The sequence below is a fragment of the Phalacrocorax aristotelis genome, chromosome 7 (assembly GCF_949628215.1).
Source record: "Phalacrocorax aristotelis chromosome 7, bGulAri2.1, whole genome shotgun sequence".
NCBI classification, from domain to species: Eukaryota; Metazoa; Chordata; class Aves; order Suliformes; family Phalacrocoracidae; genus Phalacrocorax; species Phalacrocorax aristotelis.
This window is the reverse complement of record NC_134282.1, coordinates 14,782,088-14,793,622: the sequence shown is the minus strand read 5'-3', so window position 1 is coordinate 14,793,622 and position 11,535 is coordinate 14,782,088. Positions and strand designations below refer to the sequence as shown.

The window sequence follows — 11,535 nt, the reverse complement described above, 5'->3', positions numbered from 1 at the left end:
TATTTTAGAGCTGTGTCTGCAGTAGCAAGTAGTGATGCAATGCAGCAGCACCCAAACCTGCAGTCACATAGGATTGAAGTCCTTGGGTCTGAGCTCTGCTCCTGCCACCCATGACACCTCTGGCCATTCAGCTGAAGCCTCTTGGCCGTGGCTTCCTGTCCGTGTACCTTGGAATATGCAGTGTTAAGATTTTCTGTCCAATACGTAGTTGATGTATTAGATGCATAATCCACGTGTTTAGTGTGTACGTTTCTGCCACATGTGGGTCCTTTCTAGCTTGCAGAGTGGCTTTTTAAATAGGATACGTAGCTAGATCTCCAAGTCCTTTGGTTTTGCGGGGCTGCTAGTGTTGTCATTACCCCACTGTTATTGAGCATCACTCCTTTCCTTGGAGGGGCCCAAGAGGAGCCTATGTCCTCCTTGTGTTCTTGCATTGTTTGTACAAATGTTTGGATTCATTGCCTCTCTTCTTTCATGGAAGGATTTTGCTTGTAGGCAGGAATTGCACAATTAATTTCATGTTCGCAGTTTCCTCCTACAGAAGTTATTCTCAAACATGCGCAGTGTAATAAAGGAAGGGCAGCAATGCCCTTTTCCCTGCGGCCTGCCTGGGTGACGGAGCTGCTGACGGGCGCAGCGAGGCTCTCGTCATGAGCAATTCCATATGGCTGCGGGATGGCGGCGCGGCCGTCACGTCGGGCCCGGGGTGCCTCTGGTCTCCGCAAGAGACAACAGAAACGGCCGGGCTCTGGCTCTGTTCTTGGCGAACCGTCACCCGCAGGCGGCGGCGGCCCCTTTCCTGGGCCCTACGTCAGCCCCGCGTTTTGGTCAATTACGAGACAATCACAAGGGCGGGGCGGGGGGGGTGCGCATGCGCGCCAGGGTCCCGCTGCGGCGGCCGGGCCGGCGGCCGGGCGCCCCCTGGCGGCGGCGGGCCGTGCCGGTGCCGCCATGGGCGCCGGGGGGCTGTGGGCGCTGCTGGCCGCGCTGCGGGCGGGCTGGTGCCTCCTGCCGCAGGCCGGCTACCTGCATCCCGACGAGTTCTTCCAGTCGCCCGAGGTGATGGCAGGTAAGGCGGCGGGGCGGGGCGGGGCGAGCCCTCGGCGGGAGCGGGGCGGTGCCGGCCGCCCCCGCACCCCGCGGGCTGCCTTTCCCCTTTCCTGCGGGTTCGGCGGGGGAGCGCAGGCCGGCGCGGCCCCGGAGCCCCCTCGGGCCCGGCCCCGCTCCCGGCCGCGGGGCGCCGCCGGGTGTCCGCGGGGGAGCCGGCGCCCAGGCACCCGCTCCCGCACCGGGCGCGGCCCGGAACCGCGGCGCCGCAGCAGCCTCTCTGTTCTCCTGAGGCTGTGCAAAGGTCAACGGCGCGCTCCGAAAAATTTCCGTGTTGACAGAAATCTCAAAAGTTTATGGTCTGCTCTGCATCGTGATGCCTTACTCTAAGCTGTATCCCTAGTGCTGAATTACTGAATAAAATACGTTATACATGGATGTATTTTTTTTTTCTTCCTTTATAGGAGATATTTTAAACCTACAGGTCTATTACCCGTGGGAGTTCCTTTCCAGCTCTCCTTGCAGAACAGCTGTTTTCCCATTAATGACATCTGGAGTTACCTACTGGGTGATCAAGTCTTTGCAGCAGCTGGACATATGTTCAAGTTGCATCAACAGCTACACCCTTCTTGTATCACCTCGCCTTCTCTTTACAATATTTTCTTTCATACTCGACTATAGTGTTTATCGATTAGCTCCTTCCTGGGAAGCGGATCCATGGAAAGCACTGGTACTTCTTGCCGGATCGTATGTCACTCTGGTATTTTACACGAGAACATTTACCAACACGCTTGAGGGACTTCTCTTTGCTCTTCTGATGGTACTGGTATCCTCAAGAAAGTCTGCCGGCAGCGTCGCAGAGCCTACAAGCAGCCCTCTCATAGGTATTATAACGACTGCTGGGTTTTTCAACAGGCCAACCTTTCTGGCCTTTGCCCTAATGCCCCTGCTTTACTGGGCAGGCTTAATTGTCGACTCTCAAAAGAGCATTAAAACTGCCATAAACCACTTTTTGAAGCTTGTCCTATGTGCATGTTTTACTGCCATTGTTTTTGTAACAGCTGATACCCTCTATTTCACCTCCCTGGAGTTAGGCAACTTCTACAACATTAAAAAGAGCAGCCTGTTTGATGTAATAGGTCAACTGAATGAGAAAATTATAGTAACCCCTTTCAATTTTCTAAGATATAATCTTAATCCTCATAATCTCGCACTGCATGGGAGTCACCCACGCATTACACATTTTACAGTCAACGGAATAATGCTCTTTGGGATCTTACATATTCTGGCCATTGGTGCTGGTTTTAAAATGTTAAAGAAATATATCCATCAATTAGTACGGGTCAAGTCATATTACCATGGGCCATCTGGGCTATTAGTGCATTCTGAGGGCAATCCAACATTACTGCTGTTTTATTTTGTTCCTTTGGCATTTCTCTCCCTGTTCAGCCATCAAGAACCTCGGTTTCTCATTCCTCTCATCGTGCCATTAGTCCTGTTTAGCACATCACAGAATAGAGCTGTGAAGTGGAAACACGTCATTGTTATTTTCAATGTTCTCGGGGCTTTGCTGTTTGGGTGCTTACACCAGGGAGGACTGATACCGTGCTTGTTTCACTTGGAGCAGCTCGTGCATTCTCCAGAGTCCCCGCACCACCCAAGACATTACACTCTACTCTTTGCTCACACCTACATGCCTCCTAGGTCTCTGCTTAATATCAAGAAGAGGGACACGCATATAGAAGTCATTGATATGGCTGGGTCTGAAGAGGAAACCCTCTGCCGAACAGTTGAGCAGCGTGCAAACAATTTTACCTGCAATGACTGTCAGGTTTTTGTTATAATCCCTGGTACAGTCAGAGCCACAATTACAAAATGCAGTGTCTCGTTCAAGAATGAGACTTTGATATTTCCACACTTATCAATGGAAGACCCACCTCAAATGCCCTTCCTGTTCAGTGGGAACTGGAGAAGTCAGTTAGGACTCTACATCCTTCAGCTAGGCAGAGATCAGCAGAGCCTTTAGATTTCAGGAGAGCAATGTTTTAGTTTTCCACTTCACTTGGGTGCTGCCTAAAGGTGCTATGAGACCTTCCTCTTCACAGGCCCACCTTCAGCCCAAGCAGTGGCACTGGGGGGGGGTCTCCCAAGTCTCTTTCTTCCCTTCAAACTCTCACGCTCACCAGTATAGCCAGTTTCTGGATAGAACCTGCTTAAGATCTGAGTTATTCAGCCCCTGTGGTGTTTCATATCAACTTGTGTAATTTTCCTGAAGAGAGAGGATGAAATCAGAGGATGAACCAAAACTCTGATTCAAGCTTAGCTCTTCCCATGTGAGCTTTATTTTTGAAAGTTCTTATAACCTCTGACAGAGGGTTTGTGGATTATGTGGGTTTTACTGATACTAGGCATGAACTCAGCTGCTGGAGAGAGGTTACAGGACTAGACGAAAGCTGGTCTGACTCTAAGGTTTTATTTTACGCTCTTAAAAATTCGGAGCCCGCACTCAATCACTAGACCAGACTGCAGCCACAATATAGGCATCAGTGCTGTAATATTGCCTTGGGTGGTTCTGTCTTGAAAAATCACCAGCATTGATGTGGTTTAGAACACAGAAGATGCTTCAGCATAAGTACTTGTGCTAAATCCTAAAATCCAAGCTTTGCCTGTTCAGTGTTTCTTGCTACAGTTCTGTTCTTGTGGACGCGCTACGTATGTATTGCATACAGCAGCTTGAGAATGCTGCATTTTGATGGCATGAAGCCTGTCTGTTGTTTAGCTACCGCAAATGGGACAGTCCTTCCCTTCCGTGCTCCCCCTGCATGTCTTGCAGCTTCCATCGCTCTGTCGTGGCTCTGGCACCCGCAGCGGTGCACCGCCGGCCCTACGGTGAGCTGGGTCAAGGAGCTGCGCGGATGGAAAACAGGTAACTCAGAGGGGTTTGATCCTGTGTATGTGTTTGAGCAGATGGATCTCCAAACTGTCTTACTGCAGGGTTAGAGATCCACCGGTTCTGCTGCAGGGGAGCGTGTGAGGATCCCAGGGAGAAGCCGCATCCCCTGCACCCCCCTCCCCTTTCAGTAACCACTCCCCATTAAAGCAGCTTAGTGAGAATGACAGATTGCATCCTCTCTACTGGAGAGCTGTCTGATTTTAAAGCAGGATACAGATAACCCCGAGCTTCAGCTGAGAATGATTTATATGCTTAACAGTGTAGCACAAATAACAACTTTCATTTTTGTCTGCGTGAATTTCTAGATCCAAACCATCCTGATGCGGAGGGAGATACTAAATTGGCACATGCGCTGTACGTCAAGCCTCTCTCTGCGAAACAAATCTGACACCTGAATTTGTTCTGCTCACAAAGGCAGTAATGCTTTTTGCAGTTTTTCATCCACCCAGATTTACATAAGATCTTCTGAGGCAGTTTTTCAACAGAGAGGGTATAGCCTGAGGCCAGGCTCTGAAGGGAAGTTAGGAAAAATCCCCATGTGAAGGACATGCCTGTACCTTCCAAAGTAAATATACAATCTAGATTTTTAACAAACATAGCTCTTGTTCTCTTCTAAAGCATTTTGTGGTAAGTCTCCCTTACATGTTCATCCCACACCCTTCATCCTTCATATTGCCAGGCCTGTAAATTAAAGGTGCGTGTTTTGGGGGAGGTGGGGGGAGAGGGGGTATATGTGTGTTTGTACTGATGACTCATGAAGTAGTGGAAGTAGTTATGAAAGGATCATGATGCCAATTGTTTTCCAAGTTAATTACGTTTTTGCTGTCTTACACTGGGACAATAGACATGTGCCACAGCTGGTATTCCACATCCTGCTTACTGTTTTCAGCTTTCTTAAACAGCATCTTTTAAATTTTGAAAATTATTTTCAAAAAACTTATGACCTCTGGCCATATCACCGGAGTTCTCTTCAGGGCTGCAATGGAGCACCTTTCCCATGGCATGGCAACTTCTCCACCGCTGCACAGGTAACCTGCGATAGAGCCAGGACAGGAACCTGGACTACAACCACTAATTCAGACTGAACACACACTGCTTTTTGTCTCACTACCTATACCTTTATCATTTACACCATAGATCCAGTTTTTTCCATCCCTGCACACCTAAGTCCTTGTTGGTGGGAGGTTTAATTTTACCAGCAATGCTGGGAACCCTATCTTGGATAATTTGCAAGGTTATTTTCACCTGGGGTGATACAAAGAATGGAAATCATCCTCCCCAGTTAACTAAGAATCTAGTCAGCTGGACCCAAATACTGAAACGTGCTATGAAGGAAGGCTGACTGCTATAGTCTCACATGTTAGACAGAGCAACTGAAATAACCCAGCCCAGTGCATCACATACGATGGATACATCTTCTCCCATATTTACAGTTAGGATGGCTCTATTCGTCATTTTTTTTCTCCCTCTAAACACTTCTTGCTACCACAGACTTGAGGTGTGCATTTAGGATAGCGACTGAATCTCTTTTACCTACCTGTAAAGTGAGCGATTATCCTGCCCGTCACCATCACTATCGACATTTAGAGCTCTTTTTGTACTGAAGTTGCGATATAAATGTAGAAAATTACTGTTGTGTATACAGAAATTGTTAAAGGGACTCCACTGAGAAATTTGTTTTTATTTCGAGTTTCTCATCAAGCACTTAGAAGTGATTATCTTGACAGTGTTCTGGACGATGTCCAATGTGAGTCAGCCTTCTGCCTGTTACCGAGTACTGTGGAAAGTGTAAACTGACTGTGCAATGAAAATCCATCATACCGATCAGCAGCGTGCTTCGCGTTTTCATGCTCGGGCTCGGGCGCCGCTCGCGGCTCTGGAGAAGCGGCCGACGTCCGCGGCCGGGGTAAGGCTGGGCTCCTCGGCGGCCGGCGCTGGGGGCCGGGGGCGGCCGGTGGGTCCGGCCGGCGGGTCCGCTTCTCCGCCGGCTCCAACGCGCTTCTCCTCCTGCCGCGCCGGGCGCAGGGAAGCGGGGGCGGGATCCCGCCGCGGGCGCGGCTCGGCGGCTCCGCGGCGGCCGGTCAGGGCGCTCCCCCGGGGCGGCCGCCCCGCCCCGGTCCTCGCCCGGGGGGCCACGGCCAGCCCTGCGCCCGGGCGCCGTCCTTGAGCTCGCGGAGAAAGGTGTCGCGCAGCCGGGTGAGGCGCGGTCCCAGGTCCCGGGCGGCCCGGTGGGCGCCGAGCTGTCCGCGGGTGATGGCGGCGGCGGTGAGGCGGGCGGCGGCGCGGAGGGGCCGCCACTGGGAGAGGCGCTCGGTCACCCGCGGGTCGCTGAGGAGCGCCCACAGCACCCGCCGCAGCACCATCCTCCGGCCGCTCTCGCGAGAGGGGGGCGGGGCTCCCGCGAGAGCCGGGGCGCGCCTCGCCATTGGCTGCCCGTGCGGCGGCGGTGGGCGCGTGCGCGGGGGCGCTGAGGGGCGGTAGGTCTGTCTGCGGTGCGGCGGGCCGTGCCGTGCTGCCGCCATGTGCTCCGGCGGGACGCTTAGCGTCCTGTGCAGCGACTCTTACGCCGACCTCAGCCAGTACCGGGACCAGCACTTCCGGGTGAGCGGGGCGCCGCCGGTGGCGGCGGGGGGGAGGGGCCGCGCGGTCCGCCTGGGCCAGACTCCGGGTCGGCCCCGCCGTGCGGTTGTCACTGAAAACTGGGAATAAAACTCCTTAACACCGGGTGTGTTAAAGAGCAGGCTTTGTTTGATTCGGCGCCGGCTGCATGGGGGATCTCTCCGCCTAGCACGCACACCTGCTGTAGTTCCTTTTTGACATTTGCACGTGAAAGTTACCCCACCGCGCCTGTCTAATACATAACCGTTGACCTGACTGAGTATCCTCTTCTTCCATTGGTCTGTATCTTCTTCGCTTAAGTTAATAGCTACAGTGTGATTTGAATTCACTGCGCATGCTGAAGGTGGGGCGGGGGGTACTCCTTTCGTCTCTCAGCTGGGTCGGTGGTCGCAATCTCCCCCCGCCGGAATTATCTTTTCCACAGTTTCTGTGCTTCGGCGCCTTCTGGGCCAAGATGTTCCCTGCTATCACTGGTGTCTTCGCATCTGGCCTTCCCTTATCTTCACACCCTTCTTTGCGGCGGGATGTCTCCACTGTCAGTCTTTTAGGAGGCTCTCATTAGTGAGGCATGCATTGCTAATACTCTCTTATCTGGCCTAAGCATTATTTACTACCTCGTTAAAATTATCAGGTGTTAGTTTCTACTCCTAACTGTGATTCTTCCTTAACTACTACTAACTCGTGCGCTATTCCATCTCATCCGAGAAGAATACGTACATTTGAGGTACCAGGGTAACGCTGTCATTGTGGCTCAGGGGACGCGGTACGAGCAGGAGCGGCTGCTGAGGAAGAGCTGTACGCTGTACGTGGGGAACCTCTCCTTCTACACCACGGAGGAGCAGATCCACGAGCTCTTTGGTAAGAGCGGCGACATCAAGAAGGTCATCATGGGGCTGGACAAAGTGAAGAAAACTGCCTGCGGCTTCTGCTTCGTGGAGTATCCTTCTGCTGTATCCCCCCTGGTGGGAGGAGCAGGAGCCGTGCTGCGGTGGCAGGCAGGAGCAGGCAGGGCACAGGTTAGCTCAGATGCAGGCTCTGAGTCACAGGAAAATCATCTGAGAATAAAATTATTTGGTTGCTAAAGTGTCTGTGGGAGCCCCAGGCAAGAGAGGGCAAGCCTAGACCTCACATTGAGTGGCGGTTATTAGGTTGCTTTCACTCTGATACTTTAAGCCAGGCACTTTTTAGACAGTTGGTCTCTGCAGTGAAGAGACCAACTTTACTGCAGTCAGTCTCTGCCCGAGTAAAGAGATGTTTCTTCTCATACAAGCACGTGTGTAGTTTCAGCTGGTATCTTGCATCTCTGTCATACGTTGACTTCGTTACATGCAAGTGTCTGAGATTGCTCCATTACTGTTTCCAGCAAACTCACCGAAATGGTGAAAGTTTGCAGCATGAACGGAGCATGCATGGGGCTTCTCATTCTTTCTTTAGTAATAGACCTTTACACTTTTAAGGGTGAGCATGGTTAAAGAACTTGATCCGATATACACATTTTTAATATGCTTGAGTTCCTGCACACTGTTGTGTTCACTGGCTGTTTTGTCAGCCCACATAGCTTCATAAAAGCAGTTGATTTCAGAAGTAGCCAAGCAGGAACATGATTCAAGCAAATACTTGGTTTTGTAGCCCATTGGATATTGTTCCTTTTCTCGTGTGTTGAAAATAGAAGCCCTGTTTTTTTTCGTTAACCTATTCCTAAGGTATTATGCAAGAGGAGATGCTGAAAATGCAATGCGATACATCAATGGAACCAGACTTGATGATAGGATCATAAGGACAGACTGGGATGCAGGATTTAAGGAGGGTAGGCAGTACGGTCGTGGAAGATCAGGGGGCCAGGTAGGTTGTTGTACAGTCTAGTTTTTAAGGCACTGGTGACTTTGCCAAATTACTGCTTTTGGAATGAATGTATTCAGAACAACTTCAGAAATAGCAGCTTAGCAATTATTGTTTAAGGTAGCACTATATGTTAGTCTGTAAGACATCTTATCAGTGATGATGTTATCCACAAGGAATAAATAACTTTTTCATCTGTTTCACTGAAAGTGCTTTCGGAAGCTTCTTGGCTGCTTGGGGAGATAATGCTTATAGATAGGCCCAGAAAATATAAGGCTGTCAAGAACACACAAGGACAGCACATAGCTGCATGAAGTTGAGCAGGTAGCAGATGCTTTTACTGCTGAAGCGTGAGGCTAGCCATTCTCACTTTGGCTGTCTTGATTAAAGGGTCCCCCTGGACATTATTGAAAAGGAAGTTAGTTTATGCTGCGTTCTGGGCTTCCGCATGATGCACTTTGCCTTCTGTTTTGTCAGTAAGCTCCTTGTGGCCACTTAAATTTTGTGAACTCAGTTTGACTATATTCTGATGGTGTGATCATTTTTGAGAAATTGTTTATCTTTACTGGACTTTCCATTTTTCCTCCTTCGTAAGGTCCGAGATGAATATCGGCAAGACTATGACGCTGGAAGAGGTGGCTATGGCAAAACTGTTCAATGCCAGTGAATGGTGAATGACTCGTCAGCCTCGGGGGAGAACTAAATCTGCATTGTAAATGTCACCAGGCACAAAGTAGGTCTGTTGCACACAAATTTATGTAGCTAGAAATTCACAGAAACTACTATCCGTGTTCCTGTGATCACATAGTATGATCAATATATCTTCTGTGTTAATACCAGGTTCTAAAGCATTGCAGAGTACATTAACAGAGAGGACCTGGGAGTAAGGTTTTAAGCAATAGTATGTGTGAGGCTTTGGTCTCTAAATGCTGCTGTAACTGTACTAAAAGGAACAAAGATTTAATGGTATGGTACTTTTTTTCACTGGCAAAACTTGATTATTCTGTTTCTGGGTTTCGTTTACATTGGTATCACAGGGTGGAGAGCGGCAATAAAGGAGGATTGGTGTAGGTTTCAGAAATGAAAGAAAAAGGCAAAGAAGCTGAAAAGGAAGTGCAATTTCTAAGGAAATTTTCCAGTTTCTAGGGAAGACTTGAAGTTGCAGATTTCCTGGGGTTACTGGATTAGCATCCTTTTACACTGATGCTGTTCCTAGCACACCAACACGAACGGCCACAATAAACCAAGTCAGACTGATGAGCCCAGGAATCATCAGGTGAGAAGGAAGCCTAGCAGAGAGCAGAACACAGACCCTTGTAGTCTTCTACAAAGTATAATGTGATTGCACGACGTTGCGTGATTGAGAACCATTTTGCTTTGTGGGATACAGAGAACAGAAAGTGTAAGAATTACAGTAGCAGTGATTTTCACAGTTGGATTGCAGTATTTTGCTCCTGTCTGGTAGCTCTCTATGGCCTTAATATTTGAGGAACAGTCTCTTTCCTGTGCCTACAAGGATGCCATAAAGCCAAGTTGTACAATTATCCCCAAAAATGGGATGTTTGAGGAAGTGTGTATAATGAGAAAGTTTGTTATTAAAATAGATATTCTATTTGAGAAACTTGATTGCAGACAGAAGTAAAAATTAAAAAAAAGATGCCTTTTTGAGAGTTCTGCTTTCTATTGAGCATGTGGTAAGAATGGTAAAAGAATTGCAGGACTTTAGGTTCCCCCCCCCCCCCCCCCACCAGATCCTATTAACATTGCTAGTTTATATGATAGGATTTTGATGTATTGCAGACATAGAAATGAAAATAATTAGTGATCCCAAGGTTGGTGAAATTGACCTGCTGAAATGAAATAGTTTAAAGGGAACCGTTACAAGGCTTTGGATTATTTTTATTATGGACTTCTGAGTTTTTTGGCAATTCATAAAGTTTTTTCCAAATACCTCATCGTCCATGACTCCTTAAAAACCTTTAAAATAGCAGGTAAATAAAAGCTGACCTTTACTCACTGAAGATATTGTTGGAAACCTTGATGTGTCTCTTGTGTACAGTTAGTCACAACTGTTACTGTAAGGTGGAAATAGAGTGAGGTAGAACAACTGCAATGACACTTTGCTTACTTAGGAAGTGAGATTTCAGGTGGGCTTTGCTTTTTTTGGCACATAGAATAAAACTAGATTTTCAGGATCACTTGGTGCTGGTCTGCAAACATGACTTTGAACAAAGCTACCTTTTTCTGTATAGTACACTTGATTATTAATTTACAGCCTGTAAGTTGCTCTAGGAAATCTCTGAAGTTTATTTTTCATTGTATCAATTTTGTATTAAAAATTGTGTTGCCAAAACTAAGTCACTTTCAAATAAAGCTGCAACATCAAAATGGATTGTTGGTTTTGTTTGGTTTTTTTTTAACATAATCAGTGAGAGAAAGGAGCTGTGTTCAGCCTCTTGTCCATGTCCTGTATTCTAGTGTCTTTTAAGATGGAGAGAGTGAATATTCCTTCCCTTTGACTGGATTTTCGGTCTTGTTCAGTTCTGAACTGGATGCTGAAAGATGTTTGGTTAATGCTCTTCATTCTGGTACTTTTTGGATTATAGAACAGGAATGAAATTATTTACTGAAATCATTGAAGTGGACATGAAAGTCCTCAGTGTGTAACGAGTAGTCTTCAGGGTGCACTTCCTTACAAAAATGAGGTTTAATTCTTTTTTTAATTGTAAGTGCTGCAAGACAGTAATTCTCAAATGAAATTGAGTTGATAAGATTTTCCCTCAGAACTATCACTGTCTTTCACTGCGTACATGCAATGCATATGGAAAGATTTTGTTTTAAAGTGAGATTTTCTATTTTGGGAGAAGTTTCAATCAAAATGGGATCTAAAAGCACATGATATATCATGTGAAGTCTTACTATCTCCAAAGCGCATGTAGAGGAAATTGATTGAACATGGTTTTATTTTTGCCTTCCCTAATGGAAATCGGACATGCCTCTGCTGAAGCTAGTGCTTTACAGAAGTAATTGAATTAAGTCTTTACAACTTCAGTTTAGCTTTCTTACATGCCAGTTCA

General features: G+C 47.9%; 2 protein-coding genes across 4 annotated transcripts; both read left to right on the top strand.

Annotated features, from left to right (window-relative positions):
- The first annotated feature begins 593 nt into the window (after positions 1-593).
- PIGZ (phosphatidylinositol glycan anchor biosynthesis class Z) lies at positions 594-5,542 on the top strand. 2 transcript variants are annotated; one of them, XM_075098907.1, is made up of 3 exons: positions 599-1,069; positions 1,512-1,931; positions 2,497-2,614. In XM_075098907.1, exons 1-3 carry the CDS (start codon positions 676-678, stop codon positions 2,538-2,540), a joined length of 858 nt encoding a protein of 285 aa, XP_074955008.1. In that variant the 5' UTR covers positions 599-675; the 3' UTR covers positions 2,541-2,614. The 2 variants fall into 2 exon arrangements, with proteins under 2 accessions (XP_074955007.1, XP_074955008.1); XM_075098906.1 differs by having other exon boundaries at positions 594-1,069; positions 1,512-5,542.
- Positions 5,543-6,433: 891 nt separating this feature from the next.
- NCBP2 (nuclear cap binding protein subunit 2) lies at positions 6,434-10,850 on the top strand. 2 transcript variants are annotated; one of them, XM_075098908.1, is made up of 4 exons: positions 6,434-6,601; positions 7,375-7,556; positions 8,323-8,461; positions 9,054-10,850. In XM_075098908.1, exons 1-4 carry the CDS (start codon positions 6,521-6,523, stop codon positions 9,123-9,125), a joined length of 474 nt encoding a protein of 157 aa, XP_074955009.1. In that variant the 5' UTR covers positions 6,434-6,520; the 3' UTR covers positions 9,126-10,850. The 2 variants fall into 2 exon arrangements, with proteins under 2 accessions (XP_074955009.1, XP_074955010.1); XM_075098909.1 differs by having other exon boundaries at positions 6,453-6,601; positions 7,328-7,556.
- Positions 10,851-11,535: the final 685 nt, after the last annotated feature.